This window comes from Electrona antarctica, assembly GCF_951216825.1.
Source record: "Electrona antarctica genome assembly, chromosome: 13".
In the NCBI taxonomy this organism is placed as follows: domain Eukaryota; kingdom Metazoa; phylum Chordata; class Actinopteri; order Myctophiformes; family Myctophidae; genus Electrona; species Electrona antarctica.
This window is the reverse complement of record NC_136794.1, coordinates 3,630,899-3,658,361: the sequence shown is the minus strand read 5'-3', so window position 1 is coordinate 3,658,361 and position 27,463 is coordinate 3,630,899. Positions and strand designations below refer to the sequence as shown.

Here is a 27,463-nt window from a genome sequence, read left to right as displayed (position 1 = left end):
GTGGGGGAGTTTCCCTGGTTGGACGTAGCACGTGGAAGGAACACGTTATTCCAACCAGTTCCTTTCCCCTCCATCGGGCCCCCCGGGCTGGCCAGGGGGAGGAAGTTTAGAGACCAGGATTACTCCATGTTTTTTGTGAGGGTATTACCTACCCTAGGGGACACGGGGAGAACATGTGAGGGTACCTACCCTAAGGGACACGGGGAGAACATGTGAGGGTACCTACCCTAGGGGACACAGGTAGAACATGTGAGGGTATACCTACCCTAGGGGACACGGGGAGAACATGTGAGGGTATACCTACCCTATAGGGACACAGGGAGAACATGTGAGGGTACCTACCCTAGGGGACACTGGGGGAGAACATGTGAGGGTACCTACCCTAGGGGACACGTTGAGAACATGTGAGGGTACCTACCCTAGGGGACACAGGGAGAACATGTGAGGGTACCTAACCTATAGGGGACACGGGGAGAACATGTGAGGGTACCCTAGGGGACACAGGGAGAACATGTGAGGGTACCTACCCTAGGGGACACAGGGGGAGAACATGCAAACTCCACACAGAAAGGCCCTTTCGCCAACCCCGCCTCGGGTATGTCAGGTATACATACTTGACAAGGACCTGTTTCTGGGTCGAAACGTTGTTAATTTAAAATAAAGTACTCTGGGAGCAGTAGATCAGTGTGCGGACCTCTTTCCTTTTCCCTATAATCGCCTATTATGACATCATGCCCAGAACAGGGACGGCCGCTATGGTTTAAAATGTGTCCTGACCTCAACCTCTCCTGTCCCATCGTCCACCATCTTCTGCTGGGCAGCTAGATCAGGCCGTGCGTGCATAGAGGTGGCGTCAAACTTAATCTGCTCCACTTTAGCTGCGCATTAAACACAATTAAGACACATAATTGTGTAATAGTTAAATGTACATGATGGCGCTTCAATTTGTCAAATTCTTAAAACTACAGATTCCTGATCACCACTGATTGGACGTGATGTTTCGAGCCTCAACGGCTCTTCATTCACCAGACGATGAAAAGTCTGTCATGTGATGTCACGTCCAATGGAAACTTAGTTTGGAGCTGGCATGGTCCAGTACATTTTATGGTTTTTGAATACTGATATCTAACCCACTCAGGACTTTAATGAATTGCTTTTTTTTGCATTTTTATAGCGCTTTACAATGGTTCGTTCATTCATACATTGGGAGGTGAAACGGCGAACAGTCGACGCCAGCGTCCTCACTTCCCACATTCACACACCAATGGTGGCAACTGGCAAGCTCACACCGACCGACTCATTGGAGACAATGTAGGGTTCAGTGTCTTGCCTCAAGGACACTTCGACATGTGGACAGGAGGAGGAGCCGGGATTCGAACCGCCGACCCAGGGATCATTGGACGACCTGCTCTACCTCCTGACACCTTCACAACAGATTGATGTATGGCTGATGCATGAGACTTATTGACTGATGCAAGCTCGCAATTCATTTCCAATGGGAGTCACATGGTTTGACACAACATTTTTGTTGTTTGAGGGGGAGGGGGGGGAGTCGAAACACAGCTGAAAGCCGTACAACACAAATGTTGTGTCAAACCATGTGACTTCCATTGGAAATGCATTGGGGCAAGATGTAAACAAACCCTTTCATACATCTAACATGCATCAATGTTGTATGCTAGATCGAAAGGTGTGAGTCAGGCCGTATACTGTAACAATTGTATCTTTGTTTGTGATGTGCATCCACCGCTCACCAATCTTCCCAGGGCTGTTGGTGACCCCCAGGCCCACTGTCTGGTTCTTGACGCTCCAGTTCTGGAAGAGTTGCTTGAACACAGCTGACTCTGCGCCATCATTCACCGTCTCCACGTATGTCGAGGCCGGATATTTCTTGGCCTTTTTGTACGCCTATACAGAAACGATATGCGTTATTATGATACCATTTATTTTCCTTGTTTTGGTTCAATACAGTAACATTCACTGTAAATTTAACTCTGGGAGTTATAAATGTAACCCTATCGCTCTAAACCAACACTGAGGATTTTGTGTAACATAATTAACCTAATAAAAAACGGTTATGGCACAATGAGTAGGCTACTTTTACTTTTAGTACTTTAAGTACATTTTGATGCCGATACTTTTGTAGGCCTACTTTTGCTCAAGTACATTTTCAATTCCGTACTTTTACTTGTAACGAAGTGGTTCTAAATTGCAGTATTGGTACTTTCACAGCGGCAGCGGTGGCCGAACGGATTGCGGAGCGGTCTTGATACCGGAAGGTCGCCAGTTCGAATCAGCGGTCCGACACGTTAAAATTACCACCGCTGAAGTGCCCTTGAACAAGGCATTGAACCACTACGATGAAATGTTCTATGAGCAGGGCCTGGCTGGAAACAAGTTCTTGAGCTTAGCCCAGATACCCTGGATAAATATAGTAATAATTTCATTTCATTTCATTTCACTTAAGTAAAACAATTTTCCACTTATTATGAGCCCAGTGACCAGTCAGTCAAGATCACAAACAGGCAGTTTTCAAGCGTGTTGTGGTACTTGTAAGTAACCAGCAGGGGTCAGCAAAACCATAAAACGGCAATCAAAAGCAAAAGAGGACGTATATGAAGGATGAAGAATGACCTCTGCTTTGACCAGTGACTCGGAGCGCTCATGCTTGGAGGCCCGCTTTCCTTTCCAGATGAAAATCTTCTTTCCTGCCAGGTCCAAAAGATAGCAGTCCTGGGAAATAAATAGATTATTATGGGATGCATTTAAAAATGACCCTATAAAGTGAAATACCCCTTCAACCACATGAAGTCTATAGCCTACAAATGTCTTCTAAATTCTGACAGTTTTCTGAAAAACCCATGTTTCTAACGCCAGTTGTTCTCAAACATTTTCATGTCAAGGACCCCCAAGATTATATGTAATTGGCCGCCGACCCCCATCTGAAAATATGTTGTTCCAGGGACCCCCAGAAGCAAAGATTTGACTTAAAAACATTCGCTCTGAAAGAATATATATTCAAAGATTTGCACCACATTTTTCCGATTTTTCAAAAATAGCAGATGTACAAGCTCATATCGCGGCACTCGGTGCCGCGATATGAGCTTGTAGATCTGCATATAGGACATTTTTTGGCAAACAGATTTGGTGTAGATGGAAGAGAGAAGTTTGAGTATAGCACCAACAACTACGTATTTAAGCAATGTTACACGAGAGGGTGTTTTGTATCGTCATTAAAGCACGCCTGCGATGCCGTAGGAGTTCCGAAAGGTATCGCAGAAGTGCATTAATGACGATAAAGAACACCCTCAATATTGCAATTATACAACAGTTACCCTTAAAACTAAGAGAATCGCCGAAAAATAATACTACGACCACAAATGTCCCAAGAAACTATAGCTAGCCTAGCCACCGAGTCTGCTGCTCTCTGACAGAAAAGCACGGCTGTATTCTTTGTTTTAATTAGCCATTCCATTATCGTGGTTTAAGCATGGTTAGATTGTTTCAACCCAATCAGATAATAGTAGTATAGAGGGTTCAAGTGGTTAACTGTCAGTATATATACACACACACACACACACACACACACACACACACACACACACACACACACACACACACACACACACACACACACACACACACACACACACACACACACACACACACACACACACACACACACACACACACAGGTTCATCTCAAGTAATTTGTAAAAGTTCATTTTCTTCCGTAATATAATTCAAAAAGTGAAACTTTCATATATTCTCAATTCATTGTGCATGAAGTGAAGTATTCAAAACCTTTTTTTTTTAAATCTTGATGATTATGGCGTACAGCTCATGAAAATCATGAAAATTAGCATCTCCATGAAGCTTGTCAACATACTGAAGCACAATGTACACTCTAAAAAGATGGCTGTGTTGAAACCATGTGTTACGTTTTCACTGTCAGTGGATCAACACCATAGCAGATAACATGGCCGCCCTAAATCATCACTGTGTTTTGTCATGTCATGTCAGAGTTCATAAAGGTTTGATCTCTGCCTCTAGGTTGTTGACCAATCGAACAGTGACTCGTTACATGCACAGCTGCACAGGCATAGATATCACCCTAAATGTATTTCACACACCACACTTCGGTGTGTGTGAAAGAAAAGATGGGTTGACCACAGCAACAGCTGAAACAGGAAGTGTGGTGTAGGCGTGGGCTCGGTTCTGAGTCACTGTGGAAGAGGAAGTATACAGGCAGTCACGATGAGACGGGCCTATCACGGTTAAATAGCAACATAACTTAAAACGCGTCGCGTGTTCGAGTCCCGTTCGTGACGACCTTTGCTGCGTGACTCTCCCCTTATCTCTCTCTCCCTCTCTTTCCTGTCTATCTTCACTTGATACTATCAATGAAGGCAGAACAGCCAACAACAACAAAAAAATAGTTGGTACTTGTACATCTCTCAAACTAACCAGTAAAGTCTTTAACCCATTTTGGGCGGGAACCCCTTTTGGTGTTTTAAGGATTATGTTCTATACTTTAGCTATTGAAAAATAGCAGATCTACAAGCTCATAGCGCGGCACCGAGTGCCGCGCTACGAGCTTGTAGGTCTGCTATTTTTGAAAAATCGTGAAAATGTGGCGCAGATCCTTGAATATATATTCTTTCAGAGCGTCTTTAACTCAAATCTTTGCTTCTGGAACAGCATATTTTCAGATGGGGGGGGGTCGGCGGCAAATTACATATAATTTGTGGGGTCCTTAATTGACATGAAACATTGAGAACCACTGAAACATGAGGTTTTTCAGAAATGTTCATGATTTCATTTAAATTTCGACGTTTAGGTGTAAATGGGCTCCACGTATCGTACGGTATCCACAACTAACCTCGTGTCTGAGGAGGTCTTGTGTCAGGGGCTTCACCGCCACCTCCTGAACGACCAGGTGGCCCTGGGCGTCAGACATGCTGTTCAGAGAGGACACAGGAAGTTAGACATAAAACCTATTATGATGCTATAGATTAACAGGACTATAGGCTACTCGTCATTTTCCAACAAGATAAGATATATTATGTTGATCCCAGTGGGTTCACTGCATGCATGGGGCCATGCCGTGGTATTTATCCTCCCTGTGACACACACACACACACAGCAGGACAGATAAGAGTGGAGAGATATAGGAATAAGAATGCTACTGAAGTATTAAGGCCTATTGATCACGCTCTGGTGAGTTGTTTCATGGTATGCTGTAGTGAAGAAACAAGTGTGCTGGGAAGTGCTTCGCTTTCGCTCTCTCTCTCTCTCTCTCTGTGTGTGTGCGTGTGTGCGTGTGTGTGTGTGTGCGTGTGTGCGTGCGTGCGTGCGTGCGTGTGTGTGTGTGTGTGTGTGTGTGTGTGTGTGTGTGTGTGTGTGTGCGTGCGTGTGTGTGTGCGTGCGTGCGTATGTGCGTGCGTGTGTGCGTGTGTGTGTGTGTGTGAGAGAGAGAGAGAGAGAGAGAGAGAGAGAGAGAGAGAGAGACTGCTAGATTGAGAGTTCTTGGAAATGCTATCTCTGTGTGGGTGTGTCAGGATGACATGCAGTTGTTTCATGATTGCATTTGTTTTGCGTATGCCTTCTGCACATTGACCACCCAATTTCCCTAATCGGGTTAATAAAGTTTACCTTGATAAGGAATCAAATAAGAATAAAAGAATAAAATGAAGTAAAATAAATGTAATTATCCCATTTAGGCCTGACCTCAAAATTTAAAAAAAAATCTTCTAAATCCTCCAGTTTTCTGAAATAAATATTTTCACGATTTTTCAAAAATAGCAGACCTACATTTTTCAATAGCTAAATTATAACATAATGTTTAAAACACCAAAAGGAGTTCCCGCCCCAAAATGGGTTATAGAGTGTAACACTATACTAGACATTATATCGAATACATATACCACAGTGACATCACAAACAATCATAGCCCGCTGGCATGTATAGTTTTATGGGGCTGAGCCCGTACTCTCCTCCTTCGCTGTCAGTCATATCAACTCGGTTCATGTGATTCTCTGTCAGGATTCATGGGACATTGGGCCCAGGGAGGGACGCTCTCATTCATGGCCGATGAATGAGGGTCCCAGTGTCCGACTACTAAGACAGCCTGCTCATTGACATGGTGCACTATCGCCCCCCCCCCCCCCCCTTCTGCAGCCAGAGAATCTGCATTGATGCCCACTTAACACCTACTGTCCGCCAGGATTAATTAATCAGCCGTTGAAAAACCTTGTTTTCACCAGAAACGACATTCATTGCGCCGATTTGGAGATACAGGCCATTGAAATCAGCACATAGAGTGCAAGTGGATGCGCTCGCATCTTCAAAAGGGCCACCGCGGCCACTGTCCCACTTACACTGTGATGCTAACGAGAGACAGCTAATATCGATGCGATCCGATCAAAACATGGATTAAAGAATACAAAGCCTATAGAAAACGTAGGCTCTGTTGGCGGGCTGCCAGATAAAAGTTAATCTACGCTTTCTACGCTTCTGGCGGTTTCCGTGTTAAGAGTGGAGAACTGACACATTTTTCAAAAATGTTTGGGATTTTTTGCGATATTTATCTCAGTTCTACATTCAGGGGGACAACATGCATGAAGGATTGAGATTATTTACAATTGGTCACACAACTGTCGATTGTTGCTCGACAAAAATGTAAGACAAAGGTGTTTCTCAGTGGAAATTACATCAATTATAATGTCTTAATGTGACAATCCTTGCAGTTCAAATGCCCCACGAGTCAGAAGCACCACCGTTATGACACTTAAAGGGCAGTATTATGCGTGTCTTAAGTACCAGGTCTTATTACTTAACTTAAGACCTGGAGGCGTGGTCAATGCTGTTTGGCCACTCAGAATAGCCAAATGGCATTGATCACGCCTCCAGGCCTTAAGTTAAGTAATAAGACCTGGTACTTAAGACACGCATAATACTGCCCTTAGTTGTGACTGTGAGTGAGATCACCGACAATTCCTTGGCATCTTTATCACTTTTGGACAAAAATTGCGAAAATAGCAGATCTACAAGCTCACAACGCGTCGCGCTGCGACGCGTTGAGAGCTTGTAGATCAGCTATTTTCGGGGCGCAACCCCAGCACTCTTTAGCTATAGTGGAGATGCGGTGTATAACGACATGGATTTCTAAATACATTTGTTCAACGCAAAATACTGTGATCAAGTTCAGGAGACATAAAAAAAAAAGCAATTCTCCTAGGCCTCACTCACACCTTTCGATCTAGCATACAACATTGATGCATGCTTGTTGTATGAGATGTATAGCTGATGCAAGCTCGCAATGCATTTCCAATGGGAGTCACATGGTTTGACACAACATTTGTGTTGTATGGCTTTCGGCTGTGTTTCGACTGCCCCCCTCCCCCTCATACAACACAAATGTTGTGTCAAACTATGTGACTCCCATTGGAAATGCATTGCGAGCTTGCATCAGCTATACATCTCATACAACAAGCATACATCAATCTGTTGTAAAGGTGTGAGTCGGGCCCTAGAATGCTGGCATGGAAAAGGTGTGGCATTTGCATTTCTTCCACCATAGTAAATGCTGCATTCGTGGTCTGGAGAGGGCAGTGGTTTTACAGACGGGTATAAAAGGGCAGGGGCTGAAGCCCCCTTTGATGTCTATGTACAGTATGTGTGCACGTTCCTGATGTCTATTCTAGTCTGAGTTCAGTAAGGGAAGGACCGCAGATCGAAGAGGGAAGCACTCACTGGAAGAGCTTGACAATAGTCCTCAGCTTGTTGTCCACTTCGTCGTCGGAGATGATAGCCTCCTTGATGTCCCGTCTCTCTCCCAGGTGCTGTTTCATCAGTCTCATCGGCTCCTCCGCTGACTTCTCGTTGTCGCCCTCCACTACCGTCACCTGCGCCCGTCCGCCCCTCTCTCTGTCGCGGATGTCCTTGGCCAGGGTCATTCCCTATAATAACCCATTTTGACCTGAGATCAGATTCTAAAAATGTCTTCTACATCCTGACAGTTTTCTGAAAAAGCTATGTTTCTATGTCAGTCGTTCTTCGATTTTTCAAAAATAGCAGACCTACAAGCTCGTAGCGCGCCACTCGGTGGCGCGCTACGAGCTTGTAGATCTGCTATTTTTCAATAGCTAAAGCATAACATGGGATAAAGGGAACCACAATCGGCAGCACATTCAGAGAAACTATATCTTGCATTTTTTTTGATTGGATAACTAAAATTCTTAAATTGTATTTCTTTACGAAATAATATTGTTGTTAGAATTGTCAAAAGGACTGATGAACAAACTAAAAACATATATATTTTTTTGAACCATAAAGATTCCTCCTCAGTGAATTTTGTGCAAATAGACGAATAGAGACGGAAATGTCATTGTGTTGTATGAGGGGGAGGGGCGCTTTCAGCTGTGTTTCGACTGCGCCCCTCCCCCTCATACAACACAATGTTGTGTCAAACCATGTGACCTCCATTGGAAATGCATTGGGGCGGCCATGACACTACACAACAACAGCAATGCAGTGCATTAAAGGTGTAGGGTGCACTCACACGGTTGGGCTGAGCTCACACCTTTCATGCAATTCTCTGCTCGTTGGATGCTCGTTGGATGCTCGTTGGGTAGTGTCATGGCCGCCCAATGTATTACCAATGGGAGTCACGTGCTTTGACCCAACATTGTGTTGTATGAGGGGGAGGGGGGGCAGTCAACACACAGCCAACCATATATCTATGCATACAACAGCTTGTAGGCGCAACATCCACACAACGTCCACACAACACAGAGGGTGGGGTTAACCACCAACCAATAGGAGAGAAGGGCTGTTTTGTATCCCAATGGGCGGAGTTTAGTTGTAGTCTCCTGAGCCCCGCAGAAAAGTCCGACTGGAGAGTGACAGAGCTTTTGAGAAATGATGATGTCACCGCTTATTAGCGCATATCATTTTTACTATAATTAGGTGAAAAATGCAGCTTGTGCCTGCATGGAAACTACACAGATATCTATCCAAGTGTTCATGTTTATATATCACTGTTAACAACTTTAAAACGTATTATGTTGCATCAACTGCAGTGAGCAAAGGCTCTGCTCTGCTGCATCCAATAATAAATATATCAGCCTACTAGTCCAGTGCGGACTATTTCATTTGCATTGGTGCCGAGTGCTAAGCACAACCGATTGTTTTAATTCAAAGTGGTATATATTCTGTGAAATGTTTATCGTCATTCCGTGTATCTACAAGCTCCAAGTGTTGCGTCCACATGCAGCGCGTTCCAAGCAGAGGTCCTCAAGTATATGTAAAACACTGCCAGTCCTCAGCGCAATGGCCCGTTGCGCAAAAAAGTTGAGATTTTACTTGTGTGATATTCAGATAATCTTCAACCGATTGTTATAATTCGAAGTGGTATATATTCTGTGAAGTTTATATTTTCATTGGGTGTACAAGTCATATTTTTAATATGCCTTTATCAAATGATATAGAGAGATGGGTAGTGCCCAAGTCCTGTTAGCCATGCAGCCAATATGATCTGTGGTGCAGGCCTATACACTCTCTCAATTAGGGATTTTCCCAGAGGTTAATTTCACTGATGTGTACAACCTTTATTCAAATAGTTTAATTTGTATTGGAGTGCGAAGCTTGAACAATAGGTTCATTGCGGACCTACGGATAAACTGTGGATATTAACCTATACCAATAAGGACCCAGGCCAAATGCCATTGCGCAGTAGCCTACACCAACAAGTCTATGCGTGGTGTGTGCATAGCCGCATGTGAAACTATATCGTGCTGTATTTTGCTCTCCATTTCATGGTCATGGTCATGCGAGGAGAGAGAGAGAGAGAGGGTGCAGAGAGAGAGAGAGGTGTGAATGGAATCGCATCGTGCGTATATGGCACATCTCTCTCATGTTTAGGTAATTAAGGGCGCACCATTGAATGCATGTCACTGTGCCTACATGCTGACAATGTGCGCGCGTGAACTTGTATTAGCCAGCCTACACATTATAACGTGACATTTATTATACAGCTCGAAAATATAGCCACTCTACAAGCTCACAACTTGTTACTTCTATAGGTCTGACTCTGCTATTAATTTATGTGCAGGACTTGCCAAGTCGCCAGAGCAATGGTAAAGTGTCTATCATTTTTAAATTGAGAAAAGTCGAGAGTCGGGATTTTGCACATAGTGTGACATGCTGACAGACAATGAAAGAAACATGTTCCACTTCCACTCACAATTTAGGTGGCTTTTAAAATGCGGTACTTATTCCTTCATTAAAAAATATGATTGGCACCTCATAAGTGTAAATATAAAAGCAAGTATAATATAGCCTACAATTGAAACCTGCTACTGCAGTGATTTTATCCTGTGTTCAATGCGTTTCTGCGTTTGGGTGTGGACATGATGATGATGATGAAATGACGCACGGCTGTCTCCAGTCATTTCAACAATCAGTACCAGATTTAAAGGCACTGATTCTGTGTGTTGGCTTGTTCAGAAGAGGATGACGTCTTTCGAAGAAAGTTTGATTCATTTAGCAAGCCAGTGCCCCATTCTGTATGTAAAAAGCCATCCGTTTTATTATGACAGTGTACAACTCCACATATCGCCGTATTGGTCACCAAAAACTACACGCAGATAAACGTGGGTCTGTTGTTTTCCGCATTCCGCTCTAGCGCACCGCCCACTTCCCGCAAAGCCTTGTGGGAAATGGATGCATCTAGGGAGGGACGGCCATGACACTACCCAACGAGCATCCAACGAGCATCCAACGAGCAGAGAATTGCATGAAAGGTGTGAGCTCAGCCTTGATGCAATTCTCTGTGCTCGTTGGATCAATGCTGTGTTGTGTCATGGCCGCCCAATGCATTTCCAATGGAGGTCACATGGTTTGACACAACATTGTGTTGTGTGAGGGGGAGGGGCGCAGTTGAAACACAGCTGAAAGCCATACAACAGACCATGTGACCTCCATTGGAAATGCATTGGGGGCGGCCATGACACTCACAACAAAAATCAGTGTTGCGACCGTGTGAGTGAGGCCTAGCGTTAGCCGGCTTACTGTTGTACCTTGAGTCTCTCCATTCGATTACTCTTAGGTCCGTTCCACTGGATGATAAGGTTTCCCAGGTCTAACAGGAAGACATCCCCCTTGTTGAAGCTGCTCCAGCTCATGTCCACCTGCAGTCATGGCGTTTGAAAAGGAGGAGAAAGACACAGCAATTCAGCAAAGCTCTGCATTACAGTTGTATAGTATTGTACTATACTGCTGCATGCTGTTGTATTAGTCAGTGTGTTTGTGCTCGTGCATTGTACTGCAGTCAGTGGTGGAAAGTAACTAAGTACTTTTACTTAAGTACAATTTTGAGTTATTTGTACTAATTTCCAGTACTTTTACTTCTACTACACTACATCTCAGAGCCAAAATGTGTACTTTTACTCCACTACAAATTATTTGAAAACTTTAGTTACTATAGTGACTTTGGAGATTTTAATTTTGATTAGAAAACATACATTAACCACTTCAACCCTATACATTTCGGCCATTTGAAAATAGCCGATCTACAAGCTCACAATGCGTCGTGTTCGCAACACGACGCATTGTGAGCTTGTAGATCGGCTGTTTTCAATAGATTTTGTACACATTCTGCAATGAGTACTTTTACTTTTAGTACTTTAAGTATATTTTGATGCAGATACTTTTACTTGTAACAAGTTCTAAATTGCAGCATTGGTACTTTTACTTAAGTAAAACAATTGAGTAATTTTTCCACCACTGACTCTGCAGTACTATACTTCCTAAGTGGATTTATTGGCCCAACTTCTTGAAGTTATGTGGGGACGTATTATAGCCAGTTTCCTCTCACCTCCCCTGCCACCACGTGCTTCCGGCCCTTGACGTGAAGCAGTCGTTTGATGTCGTACGTGTTGGTTTCAACATGCTTCATTCCAGACGCAACACCGCCCTTCTTGTAGCTGTGTCAGAGGAACATGATGATAAACACCACGTATACGCAACTGCACTGATCCTTCCTTAAAATACTGAAAGGGGAAGTTAAGTACCTCTATTTTTAGTTTTTCTTTGGACAGACTTCCCCAATTTAGTCGTTATTCCAATTATTTCGTTTTGTGTGTCATCACTGCTGTAGTATTCGACTGACCCACCTGCCAGTGAGGAGCCCCCACCAGGTGGACTATATCCTACTGACCCACCTGCCAGTGAGGAGCCCCCACCGGGTGGACATATAGTCATAGCCAGTGCACAGTGTCGAGTCGGTCGGACACACGGTTGTCCAGAAACGCCCAAAAAGGGCCTCTGCCCGGGCTCTGGACCGGGCCCCGGCCCAGCATCCATATACCTGTATGGAGCTGGCCTGTTCTGACCTCACCCACCCACCTGCCAGTGAGGAGCCCCCACCGGGAGGACATAGTCATAGTCATCAATATGTCCGCACACAGACAAATGTGTCCGTGGCAAAGACTTGGTCTTGTCCGTGGCAAATGTTTGATTTTATTTTGAACAACACCATTATAATGTTCTTATTTTGATCGTAAGACCCAAAGAGTGAATATCAGTCTCCTGCAGGTTTTCTTCAGAATATGTATGACACTACGACACTATATGGCATATTAGGAGTCCCAATACTAGTGGTTCTCAAAAGACCTCCTTAACTCTGAGTGTACACACTTAGTTACAGACAGACCTCTTATGGTCCTTCAGGGCTATCTCTTAATGTGTATTATTGCCCACTCATTTCTGTGGCAAAAAACGGAATTGTGACAAAAACAATGTCCACCGCAAGTGATCATGGCGATGACCACTCCATGCTGACAGGCGCCGCCCTCTCCCAGCCCGTAGGAGTATACGAGTAGTAACAACTATCGGGATGACCTTTTTTTTATCACCCTCCCTGCGGGCTCCTCCCCTGAACACGGGGCCAATAAGGGCCTTTCTCGGCCCCCACCCCTCTCCAATTGTTTATATTGTGTTTAGTTTCCAAGATGGCTGCAGCACCAGGAGGGGGTGGGGCGGAGGTGAGCGGGTGGGGTCGACATATGCCCTTACTGGGCTGTGTTCAAGACACTTGCCCTTATTGCGCTCGTATAGACACTCAATGCACACCACGGTGGATTGGAACACACAACCTCTGCGGAGGTGCAGGGCATGCACTTTACGGCTGCACCACCCGAGCGCTGCATGCCTGCAGGGAAAACAGCTAGGTTTTACGTTTACAAGTGTAAAAGAGTTGAAGAAGGGTGAGAGTTTCAGAGCGGAAAAAGCTTATTTCCTGCTTAGAGGAAGGTGTTTATTACGTGCTTTGCCCTGTACTGTACTGATGGGAGTTGCTCCAACCGAAAGCTTAGCTTTTATTAAAAAAAACTTTTTAATTTTTTCTAGCATCATGTGGTACATGATATATAGGCTAATATTATTAAAATGTCGGGGGAAATAATACAAAATGACTCAATATTTTGGAAATACAGTTATAACCTTGATAAAAGAGGGAAATATTCTACAACCCATGGGTTCCTTCCCATGTCACATAAAAGGCTGTATATATATACAGTATGGTACAGCCTTAAATCAATGAATCTCCCAAGAGTCTACAAATCTGTCCGAACAAAGATTTTGTCGTTTTTCTTGCCTCTAGTAGTTCATTTTATTCGTATTAGACAGTGTTGACTAATATCACTATGAATGATATGAGTGGATCTTTGAGCCACACAAACGTCATACAGCAATGATATTTAGTCGACTAAAACTAGACTAACACTAAAACATTCCGGGTGACTAAAATGTGACTGAAACTAAATGAAAACTATTCAAGAGACTATGACTAAAACTGAAATCAAAATGTGCTGTACAAAAAAACCACTGATACTGCATCATGTATATACATTGCATTTTGCTCACATGAGGCCCTTTTTGAAGTATCCGCGGAAGGTGTCTCCCTCGTAGCCCTGGGTCTCTCTGTGCTGCACGGCCACGCCCCCCAGGGCCTCGTCGATCAGGGTGGTGTAGATAGCGGCCGCACCCTGTTCATCCTGAGAGCTGGACCTCCCCAACCAGTAGTGGATGTCATAGGTGAAAGAGCCTGCACGCACTTTGTCTGCCTGTATGTATACAATGGCACAATAAAATGGTTCGTTATCATCATGCTTAAGGACACCACCACACACACAATCAGCAGTTAGTTATAGCCTACTGTAGAATTATGTATACCGTAAATTACAGTAGCTCTTAGTAGGGAACATATTGTGTTAGGTATACTTTCAACCTGGTGCCCATCTTTTGGGCATGTTATTATAGCCAAAAACCTTAAAAAAAAATAGCACAAAAAAAAGGTGTTTTTGGTTCTACTTACATAAAGAATAATATAGCTGTCTCCTTCGTAGAAGTTCCCGTACACTTTCTGGGGAAGGGGCACCATTTCCATGTCCTGGCCAAGATGAACAATCAATGAACATCAATTATACACTTGGATAAATTAATACATGTGTATAATTCTTCATTTTATCCTACAAATGTATGCTGGCAAAACCAACGTTGATCTCCCACAAGCTGCGATCTCTCACCTCTATTCTCCATATATGCAGGCCTGACGGGTTTTTCTTCAGGACCTCTATAACTTGTCCTTTGATCTGGGGCGGCATGGTTGGGTTTTCAGATACCTATAAGGGGAAGATTAAAGTGAATGGTAAATGGTGCATTTTTTTATATAGCGCCTTTATCCAAGGCGCTTTACATCGAGTGCATTACATTCACACCCATATCCATACACCGATGGCAGCGGAAACCATGCAAGGCACCAACCAGCACATCAGGAGCATTTAGGGGTTCAGCGTCTTGCTCAAGGATACTTCAACAGTAACTCTGGGGGAGCCCGGGTTCGAACTGGCAACCTTACGGTTACCATCCGGCCACTCTACCCCTGAGCCACCGCTGCAGAAGAAGTGGAAAGGGGATAGTCCTCCACTGCAAAGTGAAGAAACACCATGGAAATATGAAGTACTTTAATGCTGTAACTCAGGGGTTCTCAACGTTTTTGGCCGAAGACCCCAGGAAATGCTTTGGCAATGTCTCGGGACCCCCGCCCGCCCCCTCCCGACCCCCAATATAAAGTGACTGCTACAATAACCTTAATAATAGAGACAATACACCATAAATAAATACTGAAACCAGATATAATCATTAGGGACTAATATATGTAAACTCTTCATTTCCTTTTTCCAGCCATTTTTTAATAATTTGGGGACCCCCCAAAATAATTTGGCGACCCCCCGGGGGGTCGCGACCCACGGGTTGAGAACCCCTGCTGTAACTGACCGCAACAAGACAGGAAATGACGTAAGGTGAAAGTAGCTCACTGCACCTCATGCAGAGCAAATCATCGCGAACTAATGCACCATATTATATTATATATTACATTATGCTACATAGAAACTGTGCAGATTGTGCAGTAATACATTTTACGTGAGAAAGCTTACTAACATAACATATCATCTGTCCTGATGAGCACAAAAGGGCACAGATGCTCAAACAATGCTGGATCTGGCAAAAGGGGGCAAATTAATGCGGAAATATACATCTCAAGAAATTACACTGAAAGGCATCAGCTAGTGTGACCTTTGCTGGATGGACCCATTTCAGAGATTGCAACATTTATGGTGTTCACTTTTATCTCTGTAGAAATGGAAGCCAAATATGTTTTTTCATCATACTGTAATTATCATGGCAATCTGCTAGATGAGGAGATTGATATTGTAAAATGAACTGTATAATATTGCCTCAGTTCTTTGCACACAAGAAAAGCGGATTGATGGCCAATGTACACTTCCACAGTAAATAAATTCTGTACTGGCAGCCTTAATGATATAAGTGGACATGTCATTTCATTTTAAATACAATTCCAGCTTAGTTAAAAATCCCGTAGCAGTTGTAAATCTTGGAGCATTATAATAATTCAAATTTGTATCAACTATAATACTATTATGAACTGAGGTCTGCAGGCAAGGGGCTCCTAAACATCCGTACTGCGTCACAAAGGGTGATCGGGCCTTCGCCATCCGAGCCATCCTAAGCTCTGGAATGAGCTTCCAGAACTAATTCGCCTCACTGACTCCCTTACACGTTTTAAATCCCTATTAAAAACCCATTTGTTTCAAAAAGAATTCCTATAAATAACTGTAACTGTTTTTCCCTGCCTTTTACTGATCTCGTGTTATCTTGATTTGCTTAATGTTTGGGTATTTCTTGTTTATTATGTTTATTATGATAGATCATGTTACTTTTGTTTTTCTATTTTTTATTGTGAATTTTCTTGTTGTTATTCCTGTGCAGCACTTTGTGGCTCATGCCTAGAAAGGTGCTATATAAATAAATATTATTATTATTATGAAGTGAAGGCGGAGGCTATCCGTTCTGCTACAGAGACGTACATGCACAACAGCTGACCATAATAAAAGGTACTCTGTTGTGTTGGTTCTCCGTCGGTGCTCTTTCAAACTGTGTCTTTGTCAGACCAGACCACGGAACAACACATTGGTAAAATAATATATATCTAAAAGCATCCTAGCATAAATGGTAAATGGTGCATGTATATAGCGCCTTTATCCAAGGAGCTTTACATAGATGTGTGCATTACATTCACCCATTCACACACCGATGGCGGTGGAAACCATGCAAGGCACCAACCTGCACATCGGGAGCAATCAGGGGTTCAGTGTCTTGCTCAAGGACACTTCGACACGAACTGGCCAGCCACTCTACCCCTGAGCCACCGCCACCCCATTGTATCAAGACAGTTAACGAATTAGTCCAATACGGAATAATATTAATAATAAATGAATTAGTCTGTGATTCTACCAAACACAAGATGTTAAACACTATGTTAAAGCAGTTCAAAAGTTCAGTTCACAGTGACACTGCACGGCTCTGACATTAAACACTTGCTCAAGTGATACACCACCGTGATAAATCCTTTGCCAAGCCCATAACATTACAACATAGTCCATCTTTGGATCTGAGCTTGACCACAATACAGGAAATGTATCACCAATGGAAAAGTGTCTTGTATTAAAGGCACGTCTCAATTGACTTCCAAGCTGAAACGACAAAGTTCATATAGTTTTGTTCAAGTGAACGATGAAAATGATCTGGCTTTCCATTCCATTATTTATTTTATTTAACCTTTAATTAACCAGTAAAAAAAACACATTGACGTTGAAGTGTGAACTGGCCCAAGAGGCAGAAACAAAATTACACTTCAATGCTACATATAGTTAGGTTAACATATAGTAGTATGTATGTCAAATTTCACAACAGCCAAATAATACATCCATGAGTGACGTACCTCACGAAACCGATACAACCGGCTAAATGAACATCACTGTTCATTTTTAGCCTCCCCTGATGATTAGTGTAGTAATTAGAAGACAGTTTGCATGATGTACTGTAGCCTATATACTTGAAATGCGAAACTGAAAAGTGCATACTTATGTAAGGTACGTATACACAACAGTGTACTTACTGTACAGTGTAGGTACATACATACGGTAACAAAAGGCCTATGTAAAGAATAGTGGTGAAAAGAGATAAGTACACAACCATTAACTGGCTGGACCAACATTATGGCATGCAGGTCTTCACCTAATTAACTGATTACTGAGGGCCTGGGATGCGTTACAGTATTACATGTAGCCTGCCCTGCATATGGTCCATTCTGTTGATACAAGCAAACGTTGTTTGAATAAATACTTGTGTCCTAAACCATAAAGAAGATTTTCTTGGGACATCTTTTAGTATCAGTGGCCTTCCTGTGTGTATCTCATAATTGCAGTTCAGAGGTCTATTGATGGTCATTGAGTCATGAGTCATATTGTTTTCCTCCCTGGATGCAATAGGTGTTAAGGGGATAGTCCTCCCACTGCAATGATAACCAGTTGATTTCACACACACCTGTTCAAAGGTTCGCAGCTATAAGATGACCCTCAATTACTTTTTTGGAAAGGACACCGTCTTGCAGTTTATAGCTCTCCGACCGAGGCAGACACATTTGAAATGATGCAAGGATGTCCAGAAAGATAATATGGCTTAAAGATGAGCTTTATCAGCTTGGCTGCCAATTGGACTTTATTTACATTTTATTTTTTTATTACATTATTTATACCGACAAGGATTACCGTGCACTGCAGTATAACAAACCTTTGTAACCTTAGAGGCTGTGGGGTGTGGCCATAGAGTATATATATAATAGAGACTGAACTGGCGCGAAGCTCCGCCCCCCCAGCCATTCATGTCAGTGGAAGTTGCTCAGTGGCGTTTTGAAGCACCCGGAAGACTGCCGGAAGTCCCTCCCCGGACCTCAACTTTGAGGTCCTGGGTGACGTAGGGAAACCGAGCGCTCAACGTTAAAGCCCAGCTGCACGGGGTTTCCCGGTCATGAATCCATGGGTCCGCCTGTAGTCCCTCCTCCTACCACTAGGACCCAGAGCTTCAACGTTGGAAAGTCTGCCTGCCCCCTTGGGTGTGGCATGCATGTACCAGGCTCCCTTGCTAACGCCCCCTCCCTCAGGGCGGGTGATGCCAACCATAGATATTAAAAAAATAGATGCCTCATTGGCTGCTGCAGTTCGTTGGAGCCATGTGTGTTGACGGGAGGGCGGAAGAATTTACACTGGTATACGCCGGAAGAGTGGACGGAACACTGCCACTCGAGTGACTATAGTTGGCCAATCACAGCGCATCTTTTCCGGGACTTATCAGACCCGAACATGCGCTCTGTGAGGTTGCCGCCCTCACAGTTGCCGCCCGCTATACCTACCTATACCTAATTCTAATCCCCCTTTTATACCTGGTATTTTTGATGGTTTATCTTTTAACTCGATTTTAGTTTTTTTTTACTAAATACAGATATTGTTATTTTGTTTCTGTTCTGAAATAATGTAGTTTGCTATGACATAGTGATCAAAATCTATACTTCAATGATGATTTTATTGTGAATTTCTGCCTATTAATCCTTTTGTTTTGATTTGGATTTTTGATTAACCCCCCCTCTCTCACTGCTACAGTTATTGTATTGTAATGTACGTACAGTAGCACTCAGGAGATTCAGGAGATGCAGGAGAGGAACAGCGACAGCATCACTAGACGTCTCAACTACAATAAGCCTATCTCACAGAATTTCCCCGCCCCCCCTTAATACACCCCCTTTTGGGGTTAGTGGTGATAGCGTGACGTCACTCCATAGACGCTACATGTTAACAGAGGTAATTTAAGAAGTCTACAACTTTTGTTTTCTCAAGGTAAGGTTTGTTCTATCTGTTCGAGCTGATTTACCATCTTGTTTGCTTCATAATAATATTGGTCTGTCACATTTTTACATTAGAAAATGTACTTAGATTCTCCAGAGAAAAAAACGTGTAAATGCTAATGTTAAAGACACCACTATTTACCGGAAGTGGGCGTGAAAAGCGGGCTGTGAGATAGGCCTATTAGGATACAACAGGCATGTGCATATGCAGAGAGTGTTAGAGAGGCGGGGCTGAAATCACATAAGAGGGCACTTTTGGCCCAAACTAGCAAAAATAGCAGATCTACAAGCTCACAACGCGTCGCTTGTAGATCTGCTATTTTCGGGACGCAACCCAGCACTCTTTTAGCAAGTGGAGATGCGATGTATACGACATGGATTTCGAAACAAATTAGTTCAATGCAAAATGTTGCGTTCAAGTTCAGGAGACTTTGGAGGGAAAAAAACAATTCTCCTGAATGCTGCCTTGGTAAATGGTAAATGGTGCATTTATATAGCGCCTTTATCCAAGGCGCTTTACATAGATTGTGCATTACATTCACCCATTCACACACACATTCATACACCGATTGCGGCGGAAGCCATGCAAGGTACCAACCAGCACATCGGGAGCAATTTGGGGTTCAGTGTCTTGACCAAGGACACTTCGACATGTAGACAGGAGGAGCCGGGATTCGAACCGCCGACCCATGGATCATTGGACGACCTGCTCTACCTCTTGAGCCACAGTCGCCCTTCCGGCATGGCATGGAAAGGAGAGCAGGGCATTTGCATTTCTTTCACCATAGTAAATGCTGCATTCGTGGTCTGGAGAGGGCAGTTGTTTTACAGACGATAAAAGGGCATGGGGGCTGAAGCCCCCTTTGATATTTATGTGTGCACGTCCCTGGGATACAATTAGGATACCACTGATACTAAAAGCTAGCACTATTTATTTTTTTTATCGTTAGGACACAGTCACACAGCTCTTTATTCAAACAATAGTTGCTTGTGTCAACAACAGATTTGAACATTTATGGCTATACCCGTATTGGGCAGCACCATAAATACATAAATAAATACCATAAATCGTTTATCTCATTGTCCCACGATCCTTCGTTAATTAGGGAATTGATTGATTGATTGATTGAAAAATGTATTAACAGTTTGCAGAATTACAGTACATTTCAAGCACAAACTCAATACAAAGGCTGTTAACTGTGAGTGGACGACCCAATTAAGCATTACACTTGTGTCCAATAGGGTCCACCATGTTCAATTCATCAAAAACATTTAGAGACGTACAAATAGACGTTAGGGAAGCCTAATGTTGTCTTTACTGTACAACATAACCCAATCGATCCACAGCATTATGTCACAGCTTGTTGCATGCAGAGAGAACTGGTGCCAGTGACCACACCCTGCTTTGATCTCAGCGTCATGCCGTCATTACAGCGATTAATCCATTTTGGGCCGGGAACTCCTTTAGCATATTGAAAAATAGCAGACCTACAAGCTCGATTTTTTAAAAAATCGTGAAAATGTGGCGCAAATCTTTGAATATATATTCTTTCAGAGCCAAAGTTTTTAACTCAAATCTTTGCTTCCGGGGTGGGGGGGGGGGGGTCCTGAAACATATTTTCAGATGGGGGTCGGCGGCCAATTACATATAATCTCGGGGGTCCTTGACATGGAAATGTTTGAGAACGAACGAAACATGGTTTTTTTCAGAAAACTGTCAGGATTTAGAAGACATTTGTAGAATCGTTCCCATGGTCAAAATGGGTTAATCACAGTCGATGCAGTTTCCCAAGAGGCAAATATCTTCGCCTAGCTATAGCACCGCCAAATATCTTCTGTGGAAGATAGCCCGCATCTTCAAACTCGCAAACGTGTCGCGTTGCGATGCTTTGTGAGCTTAATGCATCTGTTAGCCCTAGAATAATAGGGATGCCTATTATGTAAGTATCAGGCACGACAGCTTCACTCTGGTAAAAGTGGTTCAGTACTTGGAAGCTTCCACAACACTGATAATGAGATAATGATGTACCGTACACACCCCAATACACACTATCATGATGAATCCCTTCCATTCATTTCAGACCTTTGCTGATCAGAGACTAGAATCTACAGTGTACATTTAACTCTGAGCGGCAGTGCTAATAATTTGGACAGCACATTTTAATTTAGTTTCAGTCATCGTCTTTCGAATAAAGTTCCATGTAGTTTTAGTATCCACAAAATGAATACCACTGCTCAGAGCGTATACAAATGTAACCTAAGGCTTACACGCTTAATCATTGGTTACACGCTCAGAAGTACAAATGGATACAAATGACACAGAGGCTTTCACTGTGTGAACTTAAAGGACACAGCGTTACAGTTACAGCATTACAGAAGTGTTCTCACTTCTGCTAAACGACAGGATATGCAGCAGCGACCTGCAGGTCACATAAAGCCACATCCTTTTTTTCTCCTGCACTGTATATATTCTCTCTGCAGGGCAGAGACGAGGTGTCACAATGTTCAACCCACTATACACTATACAGAAACATGACACATGGCTTAAAACACAACAGTGTTTCACCCTAATAGTCCAAGACAGCATGTGAAGAAAGATTATGGTTCTGTGATTATATAGTCCAGCACATGTGCAATATATATCATCCCTATTCAGAGACATGTATAGTTTTATAAATCTTATTAATAATGTATTATTATTTAAATCATTATCGTGGATTTTTTTGGGAGTAAAGTTGTTGAACTTACCTGGTGTATAAATGGGGTGTGTTGTTGGACTGAGGAGGATAGAGACACTGATGGGGCAGGATCTGTGTTGGTGGAGCTAAGCTAAATACCTTTTATTACACATGGACTTTGCCTCAGGTTCTCTCTCTCTCTCTCTCTCTCTCTCTCTCACACACACACACACACACTCACACACACACACACACACACACACACACACATACGCGCGTGTGCACACTACATCACCGCCTCTCTTTCTCTCTCTCTCTCTCTCTCTCTCTCACCTCACGCTCTCACTCAATGCTTCGCTGTTGAAACACACATACATGGAAAATTGCACACTGTACACACACGACACGACGCACGCACGCACGCACGACACGACGCACGCACGCACGCACGACACGACGCACGCACGCACGCACGACACGACGCATGCACGCATGCACGCACGCACGCACACACACGCACACACACGCACGCACGCACGCACACTCATAAGTGCACATTGTAATCGTCCATTACCTCACTGGCCCCAAGCTGAGGTGATAATATGCATACAGGTGCCTGTCGTCTGCCTGGCGCTGCTGCAGTTTACCCATGTCGCCTTCACCACTCTGTACCACACCACCACATGCCTTTTACTGCTGTTTACACCTTCACATCTGCTCTTATTTGGCATAGGATGTTGTGATTAATTGAACACTGAGAGGGTGTATAGGCTTGGCTATATATACACATTAGGGATGTGCCGATGAGACATTTTGGCCGATATCGATTTCCGATATAATTATTGTCCATTCTGAAAAATACATGTAAGAGACACTTACAATCTGACTTGCACTGCAGGCAAGTCAGATTTAACTTTAATACCTTTATATTTAATATTGTGAGCTTGTAGATCTGTTCAAGCTGTTATTTTGGGCTTGTTTATCTGTAAAGACATACCGATTAATCGGACCAGATTAATTAATCGGTCTGATTGATTAATCGAACCGATGCCGATTAATCTAAAAACAACTAGAATCGGCCGATATACCGATGTGTTTACCGATTAATCTCCCATCACACATGTAACCAAATGGACCCGTAAGGGTTACATTTGCACACTCTCAGATGGTACAAATGGATACATTTACTTAGGCCTCATTCACACGTATCAAACACCATCAAGCAAATGTTTGGTCGTTTTTTGTTTTTTTTGGGCCACCAAAATGCTATTCCAATGGGAGTCACATGGTTTGACCAAACATTTGTGTTTGATTGCTGGTGGTGTTCTGCCCCTCCCCCCTCATCAAACAAAAATGTTTGGTCAAACCATGTGACTCCCATTGGAAAAGCATTGTGGTGGCCCAAAAAAACAACCAGACATTTGCTTGATTGGTGTTTGGTACGTGTGAATGAGGCCTGACCAAACATTTTTGTTTGATGAGGGGGGAGGGGCAGAACACCACCAGCAATCAGCAATCAAACACAAATGTTTGGTCAAACCATGTGACTCCCATTGGAAAAGCATTGTGGTGGCCTAAAAAAACAAAAAAAAACGACCAAACATGTGCTTGATTGGTGTTTGATACGTGTGAATGAGGCCTCAGAGGTATACAAATGGATACATTAACGTACTTATAGTTTACCTGTACACGAGTATACACCCATGTCAGATTATTATTTCCCCTTCCCACAAAATCCGGATTCCCTGCTCTTCAGACCCAGCTTTAACGATGTGTGGTTCCAGTTCCTTTATTACATCCTTTACGCACCCATGAAGATGACTTATTTTCTATCAATTAGCCTATACACACACGTCATGAAGACGTCATCAAGCCAATCATTTGAGTACTATGCGCAGCTGCTCAGTAGGAGACGATCTCCTAGCTCGTCACACCAATGTTGACACCCAATCATCATCATCAAGCTGGCAGACCATGAAGGCGTATAGAGGTCGGGGGGGGGGGGGGGGGGGGGGGGGAGTGTTAGAGAGGCAGGGGCTGAAATCCCGTTAGAGGGCACTTTTGGGCAAAAATATCAGATCTACAAGCTCACAACGCGTCACGCTGCGACGCGTTGAGAGCTTGTAGATCAGCTTGTAGATCAGCTTGTAGATCAGCAGTTTTTCATGTGTATATGAGGTGACAGTACTTCATTAGACACCCTGGAGTCGTTTTTTGTGCAATGATGTATTCCCTTTGTATTTAGGGTTTCTTCCTGGAGGCTGAAGCTGAACCCTATAGTGACATCACATTATCAGCCCCTCCCCTAACACCTCCCCCTTTATCATACAACTACAGCTGTGGGTGCGGCTTCAGTTCAGGTGGATCACCACCCATCACCACCCACCAGGCAAACCAGGCATACTTAATGAACTGGTGGGCGTGCCCACATAAAAACGACTATAACCAATAGGGCTGAGCCCCGCCCGCGGTTCAATCCCTGCTTAAGCGCAATGTTACAATCTGGCGTAGTCGGCAGGACGTGGAGAGCGTGATATCCTCGCGTGAGGGACATGAGGGACATCGTGTGCGGTGGTGCGCGGTGTGAAGTGAGAAGCGCGAGGACGTGCTTCAAAGACCGGGGGGTGATTGTAGCCCCCAGCTACGGCACGACAGGTTGAGTTGGTCTGGCGAGTGGGAGCCCCGGGTTCATTCAATCCCTGCCTCCGCGTAATGCTACATAAATCAAGTAGCCTAAGTATTCAAATGAGTGGTATATATGATCGCTCTGCCCTCAGAACAAAACCTCTTGGACTTCAAAGTAAAACAGATGGCTTTTGTGTTGGGTTTAACTCCTCAGCGAGCCCTTCGGGTAACTGGTGGCTACACCAGCAGATTAAAATGTCTTACATGTTCAGATCCAGGATTATTTGTCGTAACACTGCATGAGAAACTCCCAACTCTAAGTGTTGATGTGAAGTGGAATGCATAATGTTAACACGCAGGCACGCAGGCAGGCATGCAGGCACGCACGCACGCACGCACGCACGTACGCACGCACGCACGTACGCACGCACGCACGTACGTACGCACGCACGCACACACGCACCCATCTACTACACAAATACTATAGTTGCAGTATGCAGTATGTTTTTCCACGCCTGTTTGTTTACTGCTATATACAATTTAGCATTTAGCAGGCGCTCTTATAGCCATAGCGATTTACAAACTACATATTTAAATGTTGAGGTTAGGCAGATTTTAGCGATTGAGAATCCTTCCGGCTGTTACCTTTTGGAGAATTAGCCAATTTTCCTAAAGAAACATATCTCTGCTGTCGGGAAGAAACCACTTAACTCAAAACATTTTCAGGAAATGGAAAAAAACATATATTTATAAGTTAAAACAAAGCAATACCGCCTCATCAAAGTTGGTTTTGCAACTTTATATATATTGTCAATTGCTAGGGCGAGAGTTTGAGGGCCCAATGGAGTTAAGAGGTTTTGTCCAAAGCACTTTTTACTACTTTTCATGGGTTCACTACAATAACAGATTTTTATATAAAAAAAGAAAACTCAAAAATGGAGTTAGGTGGTTTCCTATTAGTTCCTCTGAACTATTGCTAAATTAGTTATAATGCTGTACATGCAGCTAACCTCTCTTCAACAAAAAGTAAGTAAAATGCCTGCAATATATATATTTTTGGGATCATTAGAATGTCTAGAACATGTAGATTTATTATTGTGAAAGATATCCCGCAAATGTAAATTATTAATTTATTATTATTAATATTAATAATTATTATACATTTGCATAAAACATGATATTTTCCTCTCCAAAGTACTCCTACGACACCATCCGAAAGGTTGAAATCTATTTTTTTGCTAGTAGAAATATATCCGGGTCTTGCAGGGTTTAAAGCACCTGACTCCACCTCATCCCCTCTCTCTCTCTCTCTCTCTCTCTCTCTCTCTCTCTCTCTCTCTCTCTCTCTCTCTCTCTCTCTCTCTCTCTCTCTCTCTCTCCTGTTGCATGCTGTGCTGTCTCCACACTGGCTCCTCTGTCTCAGAAGAAGACTGGACCATTCAACCATCACTCTGATGAGGCCCATTTGGACCAGGGCATCGGGGGCCTATCGTCGAACACTTCGGCATAGTTCAAGAGAACTCGGCAGGCCATTAAATAAAGAGGGGAGAGAGGAGAGAGAAGCTGGCCGGCCCGAGAGATGCACTCTCGTGCGTTAGTCCGTAATGGGGGGGGGGGGGGGGCTCTGCCAGCTTTTGTTAAACTGAAGTCATGCAGCAACTTGGAGGACACAGGAGCCCTCTTTCCGAAAGGCTGCTGATTAGAGACGAGTATAACATGGGAACATTCCCAACTAGGGAAGGTTACGGTCTTCTACTGACGGTGCTGCTACGCACGCACGCACGCACGCACGCACGCACGCACGCACGCACGCACGCACGCACGCACAGCACACGTACTGTACTGTAGTATGTTATGAACACATGCATCAGTGCACACACATATAGACACGTTTGTGTACATGCATGAGATGTAGTATATAGCCTGCACCGGGAGAGAAGTTCACAAAGAGTGCACCCACTGACCTATGGAGGCCTATAGACGTGCACACGCACACGCGCACGCACACACACATGCAGGCAATACATGGTTTTATCCTTACAATGAATGAGAGGATACATGGCCTCCGGTATACAGTCCTTATAGAATCCCACAATGTAAATCACTGTTAAATCACCGTTTGAACTGAACTGACGCTGAATAATTTAAGCACACGTGAAGTAAACAACTCCTGCAAGAAACCAGTGGTGAGAAGACTACCCAAACACATGACCGGCAGAGGAGAATTACGTCTAAACTTTACAACCATAAAAGACCATAGAGTGATATATGTGACTTCCCAATGGTCTGACTTCTGTATGATGACGACATAATAAGTGCATTATCATCTGCCCGCCTGTGTCCAAAAGCCACACGACAACAGAGCCAGCTGACGACACAAAAGGACCACACGACAGAACACCGCAGAGGAAAAAGGTTGAGCGCTGAACAAACATTATGGCACCTGCTGCGCCAGTCAAACATTGCTTGCTTACCTGCTTGCGTGAAGGTGAGGTCACAGACGAACGTGTACGTACGGGTGTCTCCTGGATGGTCGCTGATAGTCTTTCCACCTTGTCAACCTCTCCTTCTCAACTCATTAACCAAAGTATACCGACCAGACACATGGAGCAGGGAGAGGGAGAGGGAGAGAGAGAGGGAGAGGGAGAGAGAGAGGGAGAGGGAGAGGGAGAGGGAGAGGGAGAGAGAGAGAGAGAGAGAGCGAGAGAGAGAGAGAGAGAGAGAGAGAGAGAGAGAGAGAGCAGTGCCACTGTGTGTTTCCTACAAGTGGCTGCCAGAATAAGGTGGGTTCTTCCAGGAGGACTCTGGACCCTGTTAGGTTCCCATGACTCTCTTA

The 27,463-nt window shown here is 43.8% G+C and overlaps 1 protein-coding gene across 1 annotated transcript in view; it reads right to left on the bottom strand.

The window, feature by feature from the left end:
* vil1 (villin 1) overlaps positions 1 to 27,114 on the bottom strand; it is a 36,295-nt gene extending 9,181 nt beyond the window's left edge. The window contains exons 1-11 of the mRNA XM_079518272.1: positions 27,102 to 27,114; positions 14,589 to 14,684; positions 14,378 to 14,452; positions 13,927 to 14,126; positions 11,879 to 11,987; positions 11,082 to 11,192; positions 7,756 to 7,961; positions 4,883 to 4,961; positions 2,635 to 2,733; positions 1,755 to 1,908; positions 778 to 878 (exon numbers count right to left, since the gene is read on the bottom strand). Coding sequence (XP_079374398.1) covers positions 778 to 878; positions 1,755 to 1,908; positions 2,635 to 2,733; positions 4,883 to 4,961; positions 7,756 to 7,961; positions 11,082 to 11,192; positions 11,879 to 11,987; positions 13,927 to 14,126; positions 14,378 to 14,452; positions 14,589 to 14,666 — 1,212 coding nt within the window. The 5' untranslated portion in view covers positions 14,667 to 14,684; positions 27,102 to 27,114. The remainder of the gene's footprint in view (positions 1 to 777; positions 879 to 1,754; positions 1,909 to 2,634; positions 2,734 to 4,882; positions 4,962 to 7,755; positions 7,962 to 11,081; positions 11,193 to 11,878; positions 11,988 to 13,926; positions 14,127 to 14,377; positions 14,453 to 14,588; positions 14,685 to 27,101) is intronic.
* Between the last annotated feature and the right edge of the window lie 349 nt (positions 27,115 to 27,463).